The sequence below is a fragment of the Ranitomeya imitator genome, chromosome 1 (genome assembly GCF_032444005.1).
Source record: "Ranitomeya imitator isolate aRanImi1 chromosome 1, aRanImi1.pri, whole genome shotgun sequence".
Taxonomy (NCBI): domain Eukaryota; kingdom Metazoa; phylum Chordata; class Amphibia; order Anura; family Dendrobatidae; genus Ranitomeya; species Ranitomeya imitator.
The window spans coordinates 6,517,030-6,540,957 of record NC_091282.1 but is presented as its reverse complement, the minus strand read 5'-3'; the positions used below and the strand labels follow the sequence as shown (position 1 = coordinate 6,540,957).

The window sequence follows — 23,928 nt, the reverse complement described above, 5'->3', positions numbered from 1 at the left end:
ACGCCGATCAATCTGAATGGCTAGAGACATAGATTCGTTCAAACCGGCAGGCGTAGGAAAGCCCACCATAACATCTTTAAGGGTTTCAGAAAGACCTTTTCTGAAAATAGCAGCCAGAGCCTCTTCATTCAATTTAGTGAGCACAGACCATTTTCTAAATTTCTGGCAGTATAACTCTGCTGCTTCCTGACCTTGACACAGGGCCAACAGTGTTTTCTCAGCATGCTCTACAGAGTTAGGTTCGTCATACAATAAGCCGAGCGCTTGAAAAAATGCGTCTACATTCAATAATGCCGGATTCCCTGTTTCAAGAGAAAAAGCCCAGTCTTGCGGATCACCACGCAGCAAGGATATGATGATTTTCACCTGCTGAATGGGATCTGTTGTGAGTTCCGTTCTGGAGCTCCCTCCTGTGGTTGCTAATGGTGTGTTTGCGAGTTCTGCCCTTGGGCTCCCTCTGGTGGTTTCGAGTGGAACTGCTGCTCCGTTAGGTAGCTTTAGCAGCTGCCTTCACTAATCGCCTTGCCTGGGTTTGTTATTTAAACCTGCTCTGGGCTTTAGTCCATGCCTGCTGTCAATGTTCTTGGTTGGATTTGATTCTTCCCTTGGATTTCTCATATGGCCAGTCCTTGTCTGCAAAAGATAAGTTTTGCTAGTTTGTTTGTCCATTTGTTTGGACTCTATTGCTTGCATTTTGTCTCTTTTGTCCAGCTTCTCATTATGTCTTATTTAGGCTAGCTGGAAGCTCTGGGAAAGCAGATTTGCCCCTCCACACCGTGAGTCGGTGTGGAGTTCATTTTTGTAAACTCTGCGTGGATTTTGTAGTTTTTTAATACTGACCGCACAGTATCCTTTGCTCTCTGACTATCTAGTTTAGTTTTGGCCTCCCCTTTGCTGAATTCTAATTTCATTTCTGTGTTCGTCATTTCCCTCTCCTTTCACAGTCAATATTTGTGGGGGGCTATCTTTCCTTATGGGGGTTTCTCTGAGGCAAGATAGCTTTCTATTTCCTTCTTTAGGGGTAGTTATATCTTAGGCTGTGACGAGGTGTCTAGGGAGTGTCAGGAACATCCCACGGCTATTTCTAGTTGTGTTGTTAGGATTAGGGACTGCGGTCAGTAGAGATACCACCTTCTCAGAGCTCGTTCCATGTTGCGTTTTAGCCACCAGGTCATTTCAGTGTGGCCTCTTAACCACCAGGTCATAACAGGGATCACTTGAAGAATGGGGTTTCAAAGCAAAAAACAATTTGCAGTTATTTTTAAAGTTCAAAAACTTGGATCTGTCCCCAAAGAACAAATCCGGAGTAGGAATTCTGGGCTCTAAAGCCGGAGTCTGGACAACATAGTCCTGGATACTCTGTACTCTTGCAGCCAGTTGATCCACACGAGAAAACAAACCCTGAACATCCATGCCAGAGCATATATCCTGCACCACCCAGATATCAAGAGGAAAAAAGAGGCAAACCAGAGCACAGAAAAAAAATGGTTCAGAACTTTCTTTTCCTTCTTTTGAGATACATTTAATTCATCTTTTGACCACTTGTACTGTTATTATCTGGTGGTTTAGGAACAACATGAGACAAGCTCTGAAGGAAGTGGTATCTGTACTGACCGCAGACCCTGAACCTAGCAGCGCAACTAGAAATAGCAGTGGGGGGTACCTGACGCTCCCTAGACCCCTCGGCACAGCCTAAGATCTAACTTCCCCTAAGGATGGAAACAGGAAACCTATCTTGCCTCAGAGAAAATCCCCAAAGGAAAGATAGCCCCCCACAAATATTGACGGTGAGAGGAGGGGAAAATAACATACGCAGAAATTAAATCAGATTTTAGCATAGGAGGCCAGTCTAGCTTGATAGATAGGACAGGAAAGGATACTGTGCGGTCAATATAAAAACTACAAAACAATTCACGCAGAGTTTACAAAATCTCCACACCTGACTAAAGGTGTGGAGGGTAAATCTGCTTCCCAGAGCTTCCACCTAACAGAAAAAAATCCATAATGACAAGCTGGACAAAAATAGAATGCACAGAACAATAAGTCCACAACATGTGGACTGAAATGAGCAAAGCCAGAACTTATCTTTGCAGAACTGGCCAGGAAACCAGGAGAATCCAAGCAGAGATGTGAATCCAGCCAGAGAACATTGACAAATGGCATAGGCTGAAGACTAGAGCCAGGTTAAATAGCAGAGCCAGGAGAGATGATTAGTGAAAGCAGCTGCTAAAGCTAAACCCAAGGAGCGGCAGTTCCACTCAAAACCACCAGAGGGAGCCCAAGGGCAGAATTCACAACAGTGCCATTTACAACCACCGAAGGGAGCCCAAGAACGGAATTCACAACAGTAGTCACCTGGGAACCAGTGTCCAGCAAAGCGTTCATGGGGATACCATCGATCACGATGGGGAGGACTGGTCGCCCTCCGATGTATTTGGCTCTCCAATTTTGCGGGCCTGGGCATTCTACTCCTGGGGGTAGGCCCTTGGCCCCAGGGGTTGCTCGTTTAACTGACAGTACCTTGCAAGATGGCCCACCTGGTGGCAGCGGCGGCAGATAGGTCATCCATCCCAATGAAAGCGATCGTCGTCTCTGCCTCTGGTCGATGGAACTCTCCTTGGTCGCTGCCAGGGGACATCTTCCGGTCTGGAAGCCAGCTGGATCTTCTCCTTGGGGGCCTCCTGTAGGGACTGGATGGTCCGGGCTAGGGCTGCAACGCTCCTGGTCAGCTCCTGTATCTGGAGGTGCAGTCCTGCAGGGGAGTCGTCTTCCAGGATCTGGGCATCGGCCTCGGCGGAGATGGGTGCATCCGGCGCCACCTCCTGGTGGTACGTGAGGGATTGACGCCTGGGAAGTGTGGCTCGGCTGGGCTGTCGCTCTGGTAGTGCCTGGGTGACTTTATCTTTGAATTGCGCAAAAGTCAGGTCTGGATTCTGCATGGCCAGGAAATGTAGCTGGGCCCTTTGGTTACTGCACAGGAGCCCCTCGATGAACTGATCCTTCAGCAGTTTATCTTCATCTTGCATGCTGTTTGGGTCACTTTGCTTGATGGCCCACAGCGCCTCCTGAAGATTAAGGGCATAGTCCCGTAAGCTATCTTGCGGCCTCTGCTTGCACCCATAGAACGTCAATTTAATTTCCGTAGCGGTGCGGGTGTCAAAGGTGGTTTTAAGCTTTGCAAATACCTGTTGCGCAGTTTTCTTGTCTGCAACGGGCCAGGACTTTACTTCCCTCAATGCCGCTCCAAAGAGTTGGCCGATTATCATATGAACTTTCTGGGGCTCTGTCAAGGGATAAAACTCGAGCAGGCTACAAATCCCCTGTTTAAAGTCAGTTAACGTATGGGATTCTCCAGAGTATCGCGGGAGCCAGGCGGCTCCTGGCATAGAGAAGGGCATTATGACAGCATAGAGAAGGGCATTATGGCTGTCGTAGCTTCGGCAGTGTCCAGCTGGCTGATGGGCGCCGCAAGCCCCGCGGCATCTAGCAGTGATACCGGGTTGGTGGCTGCGTCCGCCACGGAATCTGGAAGTGCCCCTGAGTCTGCAGCGGTGGCCGCCGCCTCCGCTCCCCCGGGATCCGACATGGCCGTTCCTCCCCTCTTGCTAACCTGCCAGGGTCGGGGTTCTTCTTCCGGGATCGGCACCTCACCGCGTCTTCCCGCTCCAAGCTCTTTTCCAGCCGGCTCCACCCACGAAGCTATGGCTCCTCCCCTCGCACTCCACACTTTTCTTTCCATCCCTAAAACTTTTTGCCTTTTGAAAAGATTTTTAATTTTTTCTATTTTTTCCCTGGCGCCCCCTTTGGGTCGGCGCCCTAGGCGGCCGCCTAGTTCGCCTATACGTTCGGGCCGGCCCTGCCCCCATGATGCCCTCACCTGGGCCAGGTTGTGGGCTGTCCTCAGCCCTTGGAGATTTTATGAAAATCCCAACTTATGTGATAACTTCTCTCTGGATGCTCGCAGAAGTTTGAGAGTGCCGCCATATTGTTCATTGGGATTTTAACTATCCCCGGAGATCAATCATAACATGGCTGTTGTCAGTTATTGGGCCATTATGGATTTGGGGCTTATAGTCCTAGGTTACGGTTATGAGAAAATATCTCTGTCTTCCATAGTTCGCCCTGTTTCATCACAATCAAACTTATACAATCTTCGATATTCAGTATTTTCCTTTCGGAGACATGGAGTCTAGGCTGGCAATCGTAACATTTCCCCTGCAGTAAACCAAGGTGTCCCATTAATGCAAAATGCATTTTCTGGGGACAAAAGGGCTTCCACTGCTCTGTTTATGTGAAAACCATTTACCTATTGTTGTCCAACCTTGGAAAAGTGTTTTCCTGTCTATTCTAAATCTTTGTGTATAGGCATCCTGCGATTTAACTAAGATTTCTTACTCCACCATATGTTCACTGTCTATTCTCAAAAGAGGTTGATAGATTGTAAGCTCTTGTTTCCTTACTGCAAAACCTTGGGAGGTATTCTCTTTAATCCTCTCATGTATGTTTGAGTCGCCCCACGGGCCAGAGGGTTACCCGGCACCGGGTCCGGTACTTCACAGGGGGATGTCACGGTGGCTGCGACCCGGTCCGTGGCCCAGGGCACCCATGTAAAAGGGAAAGGTCTTTAAAGGGATAGAGTTTATGTTCGTGACACCACCTCTGGTATTCAGTCAGGATGACCGATGCTGCTTTAGGCGTCCACTAGGGGATGTTATGGCAGCTAGATGGTGTAACTTCCCACAGGTGAAGTATATCCCCAGGGCTTCCCAGTGTGGATAGTGATATAGAGAGAGGTGCATAGAAGAACGAGGACACAAGGTTGCAGTCTCTTTACCTTTACTGAAGACTTCAGCATCCACAGTCCAGGGCACCAGATCACAGGGCAGGCAGAGAAGTCTGGTCAGTCCAGAGACAAGCAAGTTCCCCTGGGTAAATCAGGTGTCTCAACAAGGTCTTTAATCGTTCTGCTGTCCTAGGGCAGGTACCTGTATGGCAGGCAGCTCGAGCCGTGTAAACTGGGGTCTGTTCTCGGTGACTCCAGGCTCCTAGGTGCTGCTGTGCCACAGGTAATTATGGGCAAAGTCCTTATAGAACAATACCCTCCGGTTCTGCTCCTCTGTGTTTTGTAATCCACAAAAGCCTCGGGCTCCCGATTCCCGGAGTCTTACGCTGTAGCTCTTCAGAGGCCTGATCATGGCCTCCTGGAGCTCTCACTTTCCTCTCTGCTCCACTCCTGTCTGTCCTCGCACACAGACTCCTACTAAAATTGAGTTCTCTCCACCTCCAAACCAAGATCTTTAGGAGGGAAGCTGCCCTAAAACAGGGCTTGGAGCTCCCCCTCCTAGCCTGGAAGGTGTTGTGTGTGTAAACCTACCAAAGGAAATCTCATTTGTCTCCAGACATAGCACTATCCTCCCCATGAGGAAGACAGCACCACTGTGGTACCCGAATTCCTGGGGTGCCACATGTTCATGAGGCTGGTTCACTTCACACTATAGGCAATTCCCAGTCTATTCAATGACACTCAGACTGTCAGCAGTTTGTCACCTCAATGGAAATTTGTATGAGAGGGAGAGGAGAGCGCACTGTAGAGACATAGATATGTTTAATGTTTGACATGACATGTATTACAGACATTGCCCCATGTAAGATCATATATATAGTTCAGTTTTCTCTATTTTACAGATCAGTTGGAGGACAAACGGACAAAGGACACTTACCTGGAATTAAACACAAATGCGGAGCACAGCATCTGGAAGCAGAGAGTTTTCCAAGGTATATTTGTTTCCATATGCACATGTCATGTACCCTCTGCATGGACATTTCCTCAGATGATCTGTCAAGAGACGCTGTACTTGGCCCCTGGCCTTGAAGGGAGCCCGACATGACAGGGGTTAACAGATTAGGTTAGAGGAGGAGCTGGGGTAAGGTTTTGGAGGGGATTAGGGGTCAGAGGTGGGGTTATGGGGCAGGAATATAAAAGGGTCAGTCATGTTAGTGTGAGTAGCCATTTTAGGTGCCCCTGACAGAGTTAAGAAGCTTTATAGGGTACCTGCAATATGGACGATAAGGCTCTGCTTCAGCAATTGAGGAACACTGCAGGCACGCATGGCACAGATTGGCTGCAGTCCTCTGTGCATGGCCTGATGCAAGGGGTCGTGACCGGAGCTTTCCAGACTCCTCAGAATGGACGCCGGCCATGGAGGACTAGGCCTTCAGCGCGCCTCAGTCCTGAGGTCACCCCCCCGGGTCTGGCGCTGTGTCAGGAGCCCCTCCGGTGAGTGGCCAGGGTCATAGTTTGGCGGCCCAATGTCCAATAACCGGGAGGAATCCTACAGTCTGGCGGGGCCTACAGCAGGGGAAGGAGTCGGCCTCCCTTTCTTCTACGGCTGCGCAGGAGATACCGGAAGCAGGAGCGGCGGGTGTTCTTACGATCGGAGGAGGCGGGGAGATGGGGGCCTTACCTTCCAGCCCCTCAGCAGGGAGAACATTGCAAGTAGCCGCCGGCCAGCTCAGCAGGCAGCGCAACGGCGTTGGCCATGCAGGAGAGTATTGGGCTGGCCCTGGAGACGCGACAGAGCAGGGGTCAACAGGAGGGTATGGGCAGCAGGTGGCTGCCTCGGTTGGCAGAGCAGGGGAGACTGCACCAAGCACAGGGGGCATCCCACTAGGGGCAGCAGGATGCTGGCCCTGCATACAGCGCAACAGCAGCAGCAGCTCAGAGGGCCCCTGCACAAGTGGCTGGCATTGCATACCTTTACAGTCAGCTGTCTGTGGGGCAGGGAGACCCAGGAGCTGTAGAACGAGCTTCAGACCGACACGGAATCGGATCGGGCTTGGGAAAACATCTGTGGGATTACAGATTTCCAGCTGCTGGAATCACAGAGCCCAGGCAGCTAGATGAGGCAGCTCATTTATTTCCTATTAATCCTTTGTTAAACTAGGATGTGCTTTCTGGGGGGGGTAGCGGGGGCATGGGGCTAATCTTACACAATTTGAGAGATTTAGCTATGTTATTGGGGTCAGGGGGCTCTCAGGGAGGGGTAATACCATCCGCTGCATGGTTGGGGTGTTCTGGAGCAATTTTAGGGTCTCCTGGAGATTTTAGAGGGTATGGCAGAGGTGTATCTAGCTCTTCCTGTACCCGGGGCAAAGGATCAGTTTGGTGCCCTCCTCAGATTTCTGCCCCCTATAAAGTCCTCAGATTTTTGCCCCCATCCCCTCCCTTCCCGGGTGCAGTTGCATGTGGTGGAGAAATCTGAAGAACACAGTAGTATACAGCACTGCCCACATAGTAGTATATAGCACAGCCCGCATAGCAGTATACAGCACTGCCCACATAGTAGTATATAGCACAGCCCGCATAGTAATATTTAGCACAGCCCACACAGTAGTATACTGCACAGCCCACATAGTAGTATATAGCACAGCCCACACAGTAGAATATAGCAGAGCCCACACAGTAGTATACAGCAGAGCCCACACAGTAGTATACAGCAGAGCCCACACAGTAGTATACAGCACAACCCGCATAGTAGTATACAGCACTGCCCACATAGTAGTATACAGCACAGCCCACACAGTAGTATACAGCACCACCCACATAGTAGTATATCGCTGTCACGATTCACACCATGTCACGGATCGGGGTGACTTTAGGCCAACAGACGGCTATCACATGTGCAGGGGGGCTTATCTTAGTTATCCCTCCACTGCTAACAATGTGATGAAAAAACACACACAAGTCTATGGACCTCTTAGTTTACAGCAGGGGCTTATTTTAGGTATCCCAATGCTCTTCAATATACCACGAACTGCAGGGATTTATGTATTTCCCGCTTTACAGTTCTGCTTGAACTTGCAGCTCCCTGGCGCCCCCTTACCCTCAGGTCAGATTAGGTACTGCACCTAGGGTAAATAGTCGCCAGAAAGTCTGCCTGCTATGTACTGGCTATTGGGCACGCTGCAGCAACGCGATATAACTACTCCCACTCAGGCAGGAACAATAATTATCAACGCTGCAGTCGCTACAACGACTCCCAAAGGCACAGCACACGGTATGCTGCCACCAGCTTCGATTAAATAGGTCCGAAGATAACCTAAAACAGTAGCGTAATTCCCTTCAGAAGACTTAGGGTACGTTTTAGAGCAGAAGAACGAATCTAGTATTTTAAATATTATACTCCATAAAAGATTTAAGGCAGTGTTTATAAAAAGTTATATAAAGATGTTTCAATATGAGACAATTGAAAATATGTACAAAGTAAAAATAAAAATAACGGGTTAAATGAGAAATTAACACTTACATGTGTTCAGGTCATTTCAGGCAAAACCAGGCTATTGGGCGGAGTTCGCAAATGTCCCAATGCATCAGGACTGGCAGTGAGGGCTCCTCAATTAAGACTCAGACAGACTCTGAAGGCTGGGTAAAGTGGAGTCACTTAAATAACCAAAGCCTCATGACATCACTAACAGGGCTGTTTTCCTCAGACCCTCCTATCTCTTCAGTCTTACTAAATTTAACACAAGTTTGTCTAATGCCTGTATCTCCGCTACAGAACATGTCAGAATCATAACACACCCAGCATTCATCTAGTATTAACATTGGCGTTCTAATGAGACCAAATTTGGGCTTGATGGGATGCATAGTTTCAGAGAAATCCATACTCTGTCCCTGTTGGAACTAGAAGCCCGCGCTTACCGTGGCTGATAGATGCGTCGATGGAGATTCACAAACTGGACGTATTATTTTCCAAGCCTAACCCGTTGGCACAATATCTCATTATAATGAAACAAAGGACTTCTTGCCTTTAAAGAAGGAAATCAGACCAGTTCCTGCTGGAGGAAGGTTTGAGCCGACACCAGTGATCGTAAAAATTCTTTTGGGAGGGGTATGAGGGGTTTGGGAGCCGTACATACACATCTCAGAACAGGAACACAGAGAAGGGGGGTTTTAGCCCACAGCATGGGCTAGCAAGAAGCAATAAAAGCTCTTCTACACCCATTGAAAAGAAAAGCTAAACCCTGAAGTAAAGGGGGTCAACGCCCACCCTATATGTGCTGGCAGAGAAACTAAACTTATTATATACATTTTACTCACACCTCCCCCTTTTGGTCTGCGCTAGGGAGGCAGAACCCCACGGTATGCCTCCATGCGCACCTCAGTAGGTTCACCCTGGTGGGACAGTCCATCTGCATTGCCATGCTCCCTGCCCGTTTTGTGTTCAATGGTGAAGTCAAACTGCTGAAGGGCAAGGCTCCAGCGTAGCAACCTGCCGTTGGTTCCACACATGGTGTTTAGCCAGCGCAGTGGGTTGTGGTCAGTCACCAAGGTGAAGGTGCGACCGTACCAGTAGGGCTGCAAGCGCTGCAGGGCCCAGACTATGGCCAGGCACTCCTTCTCAATGGTGGAGTAGGCCACTTCCCTCGGCAAGTTTCCGGCTCAGGTATAACACGGGGTGCTCTTGGTCCTCCGAGTCAACCTGGCTGAGCACAGCACCAAGGCCAAACTCACTGGAGTCAGTCTGTACCAAGAACGGTCGACTGCTTTAAACACAGGGGCGTTGCAGAGTGCTGTTTTCAACGCCTGGAAGGCCCCCTCACAGCCATCTGTCCAGTTGACGATGTGGGGTAGCTTCTTCCTGGTGAGGTCTGTCAAGGGCTTTGCTAGGCTACTATAGTGCTGTACGAAGCACCTATAGTACCCTGCAGTGCCCAGGAAAGACATCACCTGTTTATTGGTCCTGGGAGTGGGCCAGTTCACGATCGTTCCCACTTTCTCAGGCTCTGGCTTTAGGGTGCCTCCGCCTACCCGGTGCCCCAGGTAGTGGACCTCACTCATGCCCATTTGGCACTTTCCCGGCTTGATAGTCAAGCCAGCTCGGTGAATTCGCCTGAGCACCTCCTCAAGATGCTGCAGGTGTTCCTCCCAGGAGGAATTGAAGATGGCAATGTCATCCAAGTACGCCACAGCGTACTCCTCCAGTCCATGAAGCAGGAGGTTGACCATCCGCTGGAAAGTGGCAGGGGCATTCTTCATGCCGAAGGGCATGACCGTGGACTCGTACAATCCAAAGGGTGTGATAAAGGTAGACTTCTCCTGCGCTTCGGGGCTCAGGGGAATCTGCCAGTATCCTCGACTCAGATCCATTATTGTTAGGTAATCTTCACCAGCTAACCTCTCCAGCAGCTCTTTGATGCGCGGCATTGGGTGCGCGTCAGAAGTGGTGAGGGTGTTGAGCCCCCTGTAGTCCATGCAGAACCGGGTGGTCCGATCCTTCTTTGGCACAAGAACTACAGGTGAGGCCCACGCACTCTTTGACCATCGAATCACCCCCAGCTGTAACATCTCATCGATCTCCTGGCGCATAACCTGCTGCACCTGGTCGGATATTCGATAAGGTGTTCGCCGTAGTAGGGCATGATTCCCGGTGTCCACCTCGTGGACTGCTAACTCAGTCCTTCCAGGTCAGTTGGAGAAAATGGCCCAGAAGGGTTCCAGCTTGGTCTGCAACTGTGACCGCTGGGGTACGGTTAGTGAGGTGCTTACCTCCACGTCCTCAATGGACCCACCGGCCTTGGGCCAGCATGTCCAGGAGGGTGTCTTCCTCCCCGTCTTCGGGCAAGCTGCAAACTGGTACGACGAAAGGTTCACATTCGTGATGAGCCTTCATCATGTTGACGTGAAAGGCCTTTCGACTACCCCGAGCGTGGTCAAGCGTGACCACGTAGGTGACCGGGTTGAGCTGTTGGTGGACGACATACGGGCCCTCCCAGGCTGCCTGAAGCTTATCCGTTGGTACGGGGACCAGCACCCACACCTTTTGACCCACGTGGTAGGTCTGCTCCCTGGCGTTCTGGTCGTACCAGTGCTTCTGGTCAGCCTGAGCCTGCGTCATGTTGTCATGCACCAACTGCGTCAAGGTCTGCATCTTGTCACGGAAGCGCATGACATACTCCACTATGGACACTTCAGAAGGGTTCGGCTCCTCTTCCCAGGATTCTCTTACCAACCCAACGGTTCCCTGGACTCGCCTGCCATACAGGAGCTTGAAGGGGGAGAACCCCGTCGAGGCCTGCGGAACCTCTCTGTAAGAGAATACCAGGTGTGGGAGGTACCGCTCCAAGTCACGCCTTTGGGTCTCAACCAGCATGCGTAGCATCTGTTTGAGGGTACCATTGAAGCGTTCACACAAGCCATTGGTCTTTGGGTGATACGCACTCGATACCAGGTGCTTCACCTGCATTCTCTTACAGAGAGCCTCCATTAGGTGAGACATGAATTTGGTCCCTTGATCAGTAAGCATCTCCCTGGGAAATCCTACACGTGAAACGATTGACGACAAAGCTACTGGGTAGCGTAGTCTTCCACAGTAAGGATGTATTACTTTCCAGAGCTGCTGGGGATGGCCAGCGGGCCCACAATGTCCACCGCGATCCTCTGGAAAGGCTCCTCTATCACTGGCAACGGGATCAGGGGAGCCTTAAGAGCAGGCCCCGCCTTCCCCATTCTTTGACAGGTGATACAGGAGCGGCAGTAGTTTGACACATCTGTCACCATCGTAGGCCAATAGAAGTGTTGAGACAGCCGGGCCATAGTTTTGCTGATCCCCAAGTGTCCAGCTGGTGGGATCTCATGGGCAACCCGTAACAACTCACTCCGGAATTGCTGCGGGACGACCAGCTGTCTTTCCCTCAACCACTCCTTTTGCGATTCTCTGGGTACTGTCTCCTGGTACAACCTTCCTCATTCCCAGAACACCCTCTCCTTATCAGTCTCGGAGGTGGGCGTCTCGGCGAGTTGCCTCAAACTCTCTAGGCTCGCATCTGTGTGCAGAGTGGCCTGAAACTCCTGGCTAGGGGAAGCCAGAAGCGATGTCAGGGTCCCTTCCCCACGGGAACCCTCTTGGACCTGCTCTGGGTCCACCTCTGGTTCAGTCACACTGACTGAGGAGGGTCCCCGAGGGTTTCTACAGACCCATCAGCCGGCGCTGCTATGGGCTCTACCTCCCCATCAACCCCCATTACCTCAGGAGCATTGCTACTTATGGGCCAGTTACCGTCATCGTTGGCACTGGCCAATTGCATGGCCTCACCTGCCTCACGGTTCCCATGCATCTCCCCATTTCCTGTAGCACCGACACTTGCCCCTGTTAGGGGTTCCTCAGCCGTCTCACTCCGCAGAGCGACATGGCTGGGCACGCCTGTACCTATGGACACATTAACCTTCACAGAAAAATCATTATCAGGTTCAGCTGGCACAGGTACAACATTTTCACCATCAATCCTAGGAAAAAAATGGTTATTAGATGCATCATTACAAGATAAAGCATGGTCAGGTAACACATGCGATTTCCCATCATCATCATCATCAGGGTTAACTTTACCCTTATTAGTAGATTGGGGAGGGGTATCAGTGACGTAGTATGCAACCATCCTCCCCAAATCAGTCCCCAACAAAACATCAGTGGGCAAATTATCCGACAGCCCCACTTCCTTCACCCTGCTCCCGGCACCCCAATCAATATATACCCGAGCCATCGGTAAGGAACAGCTGATGCCCCCAATCCCAGTGACAGTTAGGGTTTTCCCCGGAATGATTTCTTCAGGGGCCGCCAGTTCGGGTCGGATGAGGGTTCGTTCAGCCCCGATGTCCTTGAGGCCTGTAGCAACATGGCCTCTCACAGTGACGTGCTGTACGTTGTCACACACCCTCCCAACCACACCACCCACCAAAAGAACTGCTGCATTAGGCCCTGGGGCCTTGGCTGGGGTGTTCTTCTGCTTGTCTGGATAGTAGTGACTGACATGACCAGTCCGCTTGCAGAAGAAACACTGGCGAGGTTCGGTGGTAGGTCTGGTGCTGGTGGCCACGGGGACAGGACCTCTGGTGTGTTGGCTGGCAGGGGCACTGGCGTTGGATGCAGGCTTACCCCCTCTCCAGCTGGTAGTGACTGGCTTCCGCACTTCCGAGCTACGGTTGGCCTCATAGGCATCGGCAATCTGCGCTGCTTTCGTCACGTCTTTGGGTTCTCTGTCCATCACGAACTGTTGCACCTCAGCTGGGCAAAGATGTAAGAACTGGTCTTTGATCATCAGGTCTCGCAGCTGTGCAAAGGTGATCACTGACAGTCCTTGGGTCCACTGGTCAAAGTGGGTCCCCAGTCCTTTTCCATAATAGGAAAGTGATCGGACTGGGGCTTCGGTATCTGAGCACTGTTGGGCTCACGGCTGGACTGGGATGCCACCTGCATTTGCAGTTGTGCTATCTGCAGCTGGTACTCCTGATCCGCTTGCCGCTCGGCTCTCTCCTGGTATTGCTGGATCAGCTGTCGACGTCCATCACCGTCATCGGCGGGGAGTAGTTCCAAGACCGCCAGCAGGTGGGGGTCCAATTCGCCCTGATTGCTAATAGTGCCGGCATTCAATGGTTGGACCTCTGCTGCAGTACCATGTTTGCTTGTGCTGGCTTCTGGGGCCACTGGGCTCTGTGGCCTGGCTTGGTCTAGAGCAGCTTCCCATTGCAGCAGATCTGCGACCAGTTGGGCTTTGTTTTTGCCTGCAAAGTCAATGTGCTGTGACCTGCATAAGGCAATAAGGGTGTCTTTGATCTGCTGCTTATAAAAGGTTTCTCCCAGCACAACAATGGTTGCCAAATAAAAGATAGGACAGAAAAACAAAGAGAAGGGAGGGGATAATTACCAGTACACAATTGTCTCAGGACTAATAAACACTGAGTTCGTTCTCCAAACTTATTTGCGCAGAGTCATCGCAAAAACTTTACAAGTTTTTAGTGAGAGGAATGATCGCTCAAACCAAATCACTAATGCTCTAAGATCCCACCGCCTTGCCACCAATATGCGATTCACACCGTGACCGTCACCCCCACGTCACAGATCAGGGTGACTTTAGGCCAACAGACGGCTATCACATGTGCAGGGGGCTTATCTTAGTTATCCCTCCACTGCGACAATGTGATGAAAAAAAACACCCACAAGGCTATTGACCTCTTAGTTTACAGCAGGGGCTTATTTTAATTATCCCACTGCTCTTCAATATACCATGAACTGCAGGGATTTATGTTCTGCTTGAACTTGTAGCTCTCTTGAGTCCCCCTTACTCTCAGGTCAGATTAGGTACTGCACCCTGGGTAATTAGTCGCCAGAAAGTCTGCCTGCTATGTACTGGCTATTGGGCTCGCTGCAGCGACACAATATAACTACTCCCACTCAGGCAGGAACAATAATTATCAACGCCGCAGTCACTACAACGACACCCAAAGGCACAGAACAAGGTATGCTGCCACCAGCTTCGTTTAAACAGGTCTGAAGCTAACCCAAAACAGTAGCGTAATTCCCTTCAGAAGACTTAGGGTACGTTTTAAAACAGGAAGAATGAAACTAGTCATTTATATATTTTTCTCCGAAAGATTAGGCATTGTTTATAGAAAATATTACAAGGATGTTTCAATATGAGACCATTGATAAAATGTACAAGCAATTATAAAATAACATGGAATAAAGAAGAAAGGTAAAACTCACATGTTCTCAGTTCATGTCAGGCAAAACCATGCTGTAGACAGAGCTCCCAAATATCCCAGTGCATAGTACAGCTCCTCGGGCAAAAAAACTCAGACTCTCGGCTGGGTTAAGTGTGGGGGCTTATATACTCCAGCCTCGGGGCATCACTAAAGGGCTGCTAAATGATATCCACTGAGGTCAGAGATCTTTACGTTTTCAGACCCTGGAGACAAAGAAATTCCTGACTGAGAAGGGAGGGACCACAGGTGGCTTTGCAGGATCGGTCACCTGCAGTTTAAAGCCACACCCTGCTCACACACTAGCTTCAAACTACCCAGTGTCTGCCATAGGGCTGGTTTGTTGTATTCAGGGGGGAAGAGAGAGGGGGGTTTTACAGCTGCCATGCTTTTGGGACCATGGTCAGAAGTGCAAAAATCCCTCAGCTATGGTTTTTACATTATCGTGACATACATTTTCCTCACCGTGGCCAGTGTAATGCAGGACGTAGAGCAATCACAGGAGCTGATGTGAGAGATTTGATGTTATCAGTGTATTGGAGGACGTAGAGCAGTCAGAGGAGTTGACGCATGATTTCTTCAGGCCTTGTATTCACCACTTTCAGGACTGTGTGTAGGTAAGAGGCTGGAAACGTTTCAGAAGAAGGCTTAGAATGTGAGGATAAGCATTATTTCATATCCCATGGACTTCTCTTGTGCTGCAGCTTTACGTGTAATTAACTGTATGAGATTGCATGCTTCGTAGCGATGTTTTTTGAAATGTAAATATCTCTTGATGTAATCTTTGTTGTCCTGCTGATGGTTTTTGTGATTATCGAGCAATGTACTTTTTATTGATCCTGCAGGAAGGCGCTTCTCTGTGATCCTGGTCCCCTCATTGGCCGCCATGTGTCTGGTTCTTCTCATCTCCACCATAACTGGTTTCGTCTTCTGTGAGTTCTTGATATAAAATCTAATGCACTTCATGTAAGACTCCTTCATGAGACCACTGGTCGTGGTAAAAACCCGTCCTGTGTCATGAGCGCCACCAATCTGTACGCATCTCCCGTACTTCTCACATGGGTGAATACTCCTACTCTATGCTACATTTGTTGTTTTTTTTCATTGTTCTAATTTTTTCTCCTTCCTTGTTTGTCCAGTTCTTCTTTCTTCTGACTTCTACCTTCTTCATGTTCTCTTTTCTTCTCTGTTGTCCCCTTATGTTTGATCTTCATGTCACGTTATATTGATAGTAACACAAATAGTCAAAAAACCGTAGAAACAAAAAAAGAACCCTAAAATAACTTTTATTAATGAATATTAAAAGTGTATCAAAAAGACCAAAAAATTCTATTTATGTATAAAAAAGGAATGAAGGGTCAAATGCTAGTAGTGTCAGTGGCATCACAGTGCAAAAGAAGTTATGCACTGTGATTGACTAGGGAAGATAGATAGTGCCTTACCCTATATGTATGTCCCTTCCTTGCAGCGGAGGTTGGCACCCTGGGAAGTGATATGGCGCCCCCGCTCCATGTTGATTGACCCTTTATGACCCTATACAGATCATAAAGGGTCAGTCGACGTGGAGTGGGGGCGCCATATCGCTTCCCAGGGTGCCAACCCCCGCTGCAAGTGTGATGGAAATATATATATCATGTAGCTCTCACTTGCATGTATACTCCTTTATAATCATATATACTCATATAAACGCAAATATATCTATATACTCAGCTAGTTTATATTCAATTGCTCGATTTGACCACATGAGCTAGGCCAGATGGTTCCTCGGTACTTTCCAGACACCCAAAAACCGGAACTTAGGCCAGATGTCTTGAACTAATGTCTAGAATCCTGCTGAATAGCAGGATAAATGTGACAGCTACTTTTAAGAGTGCTAAATCAGCTTGTTGCTAGGTAGACCTTAGTCAGAATATGCCATGTACTCAGTCAAAATATATCATGTACTCAGTCAACCAATGAGATAACAGCTAAATTGTATGATAATTAACTAACCAACCAACCCCTAACCACCTCATTTGTATATGCAATTATAAAACCATGTATGTACAATAAATCATCAGTATTGGTGGAATAGAGCACTTACATCTATGTGTATAGGGCACTTACATCTATGTGATGCTGGCTGTGCACTCTCTCATTTCTAGGTGCAGGAGCGAACACCCGGCCTGGGAATGGATCAGCGATGTCATCTGCATCAGGTACAGTCCACATGAGCTGCCTGACACCTGCTGAGCAAGTAGATGTCGTGTACAGGGAAGTTATGGTCACAGGTTGTCAGCGGCATTACTGATGATGCTGGTGTACTGACGAGACCTCTTATATTCGTTGGTGGTAACAAGGGATTTGGAAAACCATTTACTCCCCCTCTAAATGTCCCGTATTATTGCTCCATTGCTTGATTGAATTTTTTTGATGACGCTGCCCAGGTGATCAATAAGTACTCATCATACAGAACTACTTTCAACATGCATAACTACTAGTGTTGAGCGATACCTTCCGATATTCGAAAGTATCGGATTGGATCGGCCGATATCGGCAAAATATCGGATCTCGCCGATACCGATACCCGATACCAATACAAGTCAATGGGACCAAAATATCGGAATTAAAATAAACCCTTTCTTTCCCTGTAGCCTAATTCCACATGAAGGAAAACAACTAAGAATAATGTAGAATGTACCGGAGGAGGTGGAGGGGACATTAAAGGCATAGAGGTTTAATTCAAATGGAATAGCAGGAATTATAAATTTTTTAAGACGTTCGGAGTCCAAAAGATTTTGACTATGTTAAGGTTTTTTTGATTTTGTCAGATATTTATGTTTCTCTACTTCCATGCTCTGCACCTTTTTTTTAACTTCTACCACACTTTCTTCTTCATCATCCTCAACAGCAGCATATTTTTCATCAACTTCTTCTTCACCTTATTCATCTTCTTCTTCACCTTCTTCCTATTATCCTTTTTTTAAAAATTCCTCATATTCTTCTCATTCATCTTCTTCATATTCAACTTCATTATCTCCTTCATATTCCTCTTCTTCATCAAAATCTTGTGTGACAATCAGGCATTCCTGTAGTTGTTATCTGTAAAAGTTTGAAGATTACAGCTTCCATTCTGCCTGTCACAAAATATTTAAAACAGGATTTGTCCACGTTCAGTTTGGCCTGCAGCAGCAGGTTTTTTCCAGGGGCACCATGAGGAGGAACGGACGCACCCCCATACACTGCTGAGTCTTCTTCTGCTTATAATTTCTTTTGCTCTGATTTTTATTCTTATGCTTAATGTTCTTCTGCTTTTTGTTCTGCAGCTTCTTGTTCTTTTGCTTCTCGGTCTTCAGGGTCGTCATGCTTAGGCTCTTGAACTCGGAACTGTAGCAGGAGGTACAAGAAGGCCGACAACCAGCTGACGGTATTGGCTACCCGAAGGTAGAAGAGCCAATGGCACGACCGAGGACCAGCTGACGGTGCTGGAACCCAGTTACTAAGCAGGAGGTACCTGTGCCACAAAGCACTACCAAGGACCACCTGACGTTGGTGGAACTCGGATACCCTGAAGGAGGCACCTAAGCCAAAAGCTCTGCCCGAAACCAGCTGATGGTGCTGGAACCAGGATGGGGAGCAGAAGGTAAAAGAGCAAAAGACACTGCCAAGAACCAGCTGACGGTACTGGAACCCGGATGGCTACCCGAAGGTAGAAGAGCCAATGGCACGACCGAGGACCAGTTGACGGTGCTGGAACCCGGTTACTAAGCAGGAGGTACCTGTGCCACAAAGCACTACCAAGGACCACCTGACGTTGGTGGAACTCGGATACCCAGAAGGAGGCACCTAAGCCAAAGGCTCTGCCCGGAACCAGCTGATGGTGCTGGAACCAGGATGGGGAGCAGAAGGTAAAAGAGCAAAAGACACTGCCGAGAACCAGCTGACGGTACTGGAACCCAGATGGCTACCCGAAGGTAGAAGAGCCAATGGCACGACCGAGGACCAGCTAACGTTGCTGGAACCCGGTTACTAAGCAGGAGGTACCTATGCCACAAAGCACTACCAAGTACCACTGTTGTGAATTCTGTGGTCAAGCTCCCTCCTGTGGTCATGAGTGGTACTTCGGCTGGTTCTGTCTATGAGCTTCCTCTGGTGGATGTGAATGGGGCTGCGGCTTCTGAGGTTCCTTCCTCAGGTGACGAGGTTAAGTCGTTAGGTGCTGCTCTATTTAACTCCACCTAGTTCTTTGTTCCTTGACTCCAGTCAATGTTCCAGTATTGGTCTTGCTCTCTCCTGGATCGTCCTTGTGGCCTGCCTTCACTGCATAAGCTAAGTTCTGCTTGTGTTTCTTGGTTTGCTATTTTTTCTGTCCAGCTTGCTATTTTGGTTTGTCTTGCTTGCTGGAAGCTCTGGGACGCAGAGGAAGCACCTCCGTACTGTTAGTCGGTGCGGAGGGTCTTTTTGCGCCCTCTGCGTGGTTGTTTGTAGGTTTTTGTGTTGACCGCAAAGCTATCTTTCCTATCCTCGGTCTATTCAGTAAGTCGGGCCTCACTTTGCTAAATCTATTTCATCTCTGTGTTTGTATTTTCATCTTTACTCACAGTCATTATATGTGGGGGGCTGCCTTTTCCTTTGGGGAATTTCTCTGAGGCAAGGTAGGCTTATTTTTCTATCTTCAGGGCTAGCTAGTTTCTCAGGCTGTGCCCGAGGCGCCTAGGTCTGGTCAGGAGCGCTCCACGGCTACCTCTAGTGTGGTGTGATAGGATTAGGGATTGCGGTCAGCAGAGTTCCCACGTCTCAGAGCTCGTCCTATGTTATTAGTAACTATCAGGTCACTTTGTGTGCTCTTAACCACCAGGTCCATTGTGTTTCTAAATCACCAGTTCATAACAGTACTGGAGGCCCAAAGTACTAATGCTTCTCAATAGAGGGAAAAGAGAAGTTCTGAGACCATTTTTTTTTCTCTGCACTGTGTTTTGTCTTTCTTTTCCCCTAGACATTTGGGTGGTTCAGGACACAGGTGTAGTGATGGACATTAAAGGTGTTTTCTTGTGTGGATCATCTCACTGCAAGAGTACAAAATATTCAAGACATTGTGGTTCAGAAATCTATGTTAGAACCTAGAATTCCTATTCCTGACTTATTTTCTGGAGATAGAGCTAAGTTTCTGAATTTCAAAAATAATTGTAAACTGTTTCTGGCTTTGAAACCCCACTCCTCTGGTGACCCAGTTCAACAAGTTAAGATCATTATTTCTTTATTATGTGGCGACCATCAAGACTGGGCATTTTCCCTTGCGCCAGGAGATCCTGCATTATGCGATATTGATGCGTTTTTTCTGGCGCTCGGATTGCTGTATGATGAACCTAATTCAGTGGATCAGGCAGAGAAAAATTTGCTGGCTCTGTGTCAGGGTCAGGATGAGGTAGAGATATATTGTCAGAAGTTTAGGAAGTGGTCTGTGCTCACTCAATGGAATGAATGTGCGCTGGCAGCAATTTTCAGAAATGGTCTCTCTGAAGCCCTTAAGGATGTCATGGTGGGATTTCCTATGCCTGCTGGTCTGAATGAGTCTATGTCTTTGGCCATTCAGATCGTTCGACGCTTACGTGAGCGTAAAAATGTGCACCATTTGGCGGTATTATCTGAGCATAAACCTGAGCCTATGCAATGTGGTAGGACTTTGACCAGAGCTGAACGGCAAGAACACAGACGTCGGAATGGGCTGTGTTTTTATTGTGGTGATTCCACTCATGCTATCTCCGATTGTCCTAAGCGCACTAAGCGGTTCGCTAGGTCTGCCACCATTGGTACGGTACAGTCGAAATTTCTTTTGTCCGTTACTTTGATCTGCTCTTTGTCATCCTATTCTGTCATGGCATTTGTGGATTCAGGCGCTGCCCTTAATTTGATGGACTTGGAGTATGCTTGGCGCTGTGGGTTTTTCTTGGAGCCCTTGCAGTATCCTATTCCATTGAGAGGAATTGATGCTACGCCTTTGGCCAAGAATAAGCCTCAGTACTGGACCCAACTGACCATGTGCACGGCTCCTGCGCATCAGGAGGATATTCGCTTTTTGGTGTTGCATAATCTGCATGATGTGGTCGTGTTGGGGTTGCCATGGCTACAAGTCCATAACCCAGTATTGGATTGGAAATCTATGTCTGTGTCCAGCTGGGGTTGTCAGGGGGTACATGGTGATGTTCCAGTTCTGTCTATTTCATCATCCACCCCTTCTGAGGTCCCAGAGTTCTTGTCGGATTACCGGGATGATATTTTGGTCTTCTCGGATGATTGGGAGTCTCACGTGACGCAGGTTAGAATGGTGTTCCAGGTCCTGCGTGCGAATTCTTTGTTTGTGAAGGGGTCAAAGTGTCTCTTTGGTGTTCAGAAGGTTTCATTTTTGGGGTTCATTTTTTCCCCTTCTACTATCGAGATGGACCCTGTTAAAGTTCAGGCCATTTATGATTGGACTCAGCCGACATCTCTGAAGAGTCTGCAAAAGTTCCTGGGCTTTGCTAATTTTTATCGTCGCTTCATCAATAATTTTTCTAGTATTGCTAAACCGTTGACTGATTTAACCAAGAAGGGTGCTGATGTGGTCAATTGGTCTTCTGCTGCTGTAGAAGCTTTTCAGGAGTTGAAGCGTCGTTTTTCTTCTGCCCCTGTGTTGTGCCAGCCAGATGTTTCGCTCCCGTTCCAGGTCGAGGTTGATGCTTCTGAGATTGGAGCAGGGGCTGTTTTGTCGCAAAGAAGTTCTGATGGCTCGGTGATGAAACCATGTGCCTTCTTTTCCAGGAAGTTTTCGCCTGCTGAGCGTAATTAGGATGTTGGCAATCGAGAGTTGTTGGCCATGAAGTGGGCATTCAAGGAGTGGCGTCATTGGCTTGAAGGAGCTAAGCATCGTGTGGTGGTCTTGACTGATCACAAGAACTTGACTTATCTCGAGTCTGCCAAACGGTTGAATCCTAGACAGGCTCGTTGGTCGCTGTTTTTCTCCCGTTTTGACTTTGTGGTTTCGTACCTTCCGGGCTCTAAGAATGTGAAGGCGGATGCCCTGTCTAGGAGTTTTGTGCCCGACTCTCCGGGTTTGCCTGATCCGGCGGGTATTCTCAAAGAGGGGGTAATTTTGTCTGCCATCTCCCCTGATTTGCGGCGGGTGCTGCAAAAATTTCAGGCTAATAGACCTGACCGTTGCCCAGCGGAGAAACTGTTTGTCCCTGATAAATGGACGAGTAGAGTTATCTCTGAGGTTCATTGTTCGGTGTTGGCTGGTCATCCTGGAATCTTTAGTACCAGAGATTTGGTGGCTAGATCCTTTTGGTGGCCGTCTCTGTCGCGGGATGTGCGTTCATTTGTGCAGTCCTGTGGGATTTGTGCTCGGGCTAAGCCCTGCTGTTCTCGTGCCAGTGGGTTGCTTTTGCCCTTGCCGGTCCCGAAGAGGCCCTGGACACATATCTCTATGGATTTTATTTCGGATCTGCCCGTCTCTCAAAAGATGTCGGTCATTTGGGTGGTTTGTGATCGCTTCTCTAAGATGGTCCTTTGGTACCCTTGTCTAAATTGCCTTCCTCCTCTGATTTGGTGCCATTGTTTTTCCAGCATGTGGTTCGTTTACATGGCATTCCGGAGAACATCGTTTCTGACAGAGGTTCCCAGTTTGTTTCGAGGTTTTGGGGAGCCTTTTGTACTAGGATGGGCATTGATTTGTCTTTTTCCTCGGCTTTCCATCCCCAGACAAATGGCCAAACTGAACGAACCAATCAGACCTTGGAAACATATCTGAGATGCTTTGTTTCTGCTGATCAGGATGACTGGGTGTCCTTTTTGCCTTTGGCTGAGTTCGCCCTTAATAATCGGGCCAGCTCGGCTACTTTGGTTTCGCCGTTTTTCTGCAATTCTGGTTTCCATCCTCGTTTCTCTTCAGGGCAGGTTGAGTCTTCAGACTGTCCTGGTGTGGATACTGTGGTGGATAGGTTGCAGCAGATTTGGACTCATGTAGTGGACAATTTGACATTGTCCTAGGAGAAGGCTCAACGTTTCGCTAACTGCAGGCGCTGTGTGGGTCCCCGACTTCGTGTTGGGGATTTGGTTTGGTTGTCGTCTCGTTATATTCCTATGAAAGTTTCCTCTCCTAAGTTTAAGCCTCGTTTCATTGGTCCGTTGTTACGATCGCTGCGCATACTTACCCGGCTTCTCACATCCCTCGGCGCACTCGCTCTCCTGTCCAGCGCCGCTCTGCTTCCTCCTTCGCCGGCTCTCGGCGTCCAGTCTCCCTGCGCATGCGCAGTCGCGTCTCCTCCGCCGCTGAGCCCTCTGGGAGGTCGCGACCCGGTGGCTCCGCCCCAACATGGCGGCGCCCATCGGGTATTTCTTCCCGGCGTCTCCCTAGGTAAGACGCCTTTGCTTTGTAGGTGCACTGTCTGCCGTCAGTGTCCCTATGTCCTAGGCTCCCTTTCGCCATTCCTGTTTCCCTGCTCAGTCTTCGCTTTGTTTCAGTGTTTTGTCCAGCCAAGTTCCGTGTTCCTGCTGTGTCCTACCAAGTTCCGTGTTCCTGCCGTCTACTGCCAAGTTCCGTGTTCCTGCTGTGTTCCACCAAGTTCTGTGTTCCTGCTGTGTTCCACCAAGTTCCGTGTTCCTGCCGTCTACTGCCAAGTTCCGTGTTCCTGCTGTGTTTCACCAAGTTCCGTGTTCCTGCTGTGTTCCACCAAGTTCCGTGTTCCTGCCGTCTACTGCTAAGTTCCGTGTTCCTGCTGTGTTCCACCAAGTTCCGTGTTTCTGCCGTCTCCTGCCAAGTTCCGTGTTCCTGCCGTCACCTGCCAAGTTCCGTGTTCCTGCCGTCTCCTGCCAAGTCCTGTGGTCCAGCCTTGCCCGTCATCGCCTGTGTTCCTGTCTTTATCAGTTAAGTCCTGTTTTCCTATTATTCCCCGTCATTCTAATAGCTCTGTAGTCTCTATCTTGGGTCGTCCCTTTGGCTCTAGCTGTTGTGTCTCCATTCCCCCGAGGTCCTGCTCCTAACGCTCCCTGTATAGGGGGTGACTCCATCTGGTCCGCTCGACCCCGGGGGCTCTAGAGTCACGACCCAGAGGGTCCACTCTTAGATTTCAGTTCGAATCCCTACAGTAAGCAAAGGCCATGGACCCCGCTGGGGCCTCTGCTGCGCAAAAAGAACTACTCTTTTTGCGGGAGAATCAGTCCCGAATAATGTCCTTTTTGAAAGCTATGGACTCTCGCTTGTCTTCGCTCCTGCCCTCTGATCCTGGCAACGCCGCTCTACTCATTGGCTTACAGCAAGAGTTAGCTCAGCAGCGTGACACCCAGGCCCATATACTTAGTTATATGTCTTCAATAGACGATTGGCTGCTTTCTATCCAGACGGCCGCTTCTACGTCTGCTCCTGCTTCTCACCCTCC

General features: G+C 49.0%; 1 protein-coding gene across 1 annotated transcript in view; it reads left to right on the top strand.

The window, feature by feature from the left end:
• Nucleotides 1-23,928, top strand: part of LOC138657566 (killer cell lectin-like receptor subfamily G member 1) — a 179,703-nt gene that overhangs the window by 92,493 nt on the left and 63,282 nt on the right. Inside the window, exons 4-6 of the mRNA XM_069745329.1 lie at nt 5,686-5,775; nt 15,382-15,468; nt 16,681-16,734. Of these exons, the coding sequence (XP_069601430.1) occupies nt 5,686-5,775; nt 15,382-15,468; nt 16,681-16,734 (231 nt within the window). The remainder of the gene's footprint in view (nt 1-5,685; nt 5,776-15,381; nt 15,469-16,680; nt 16,735-23,928) is intronic.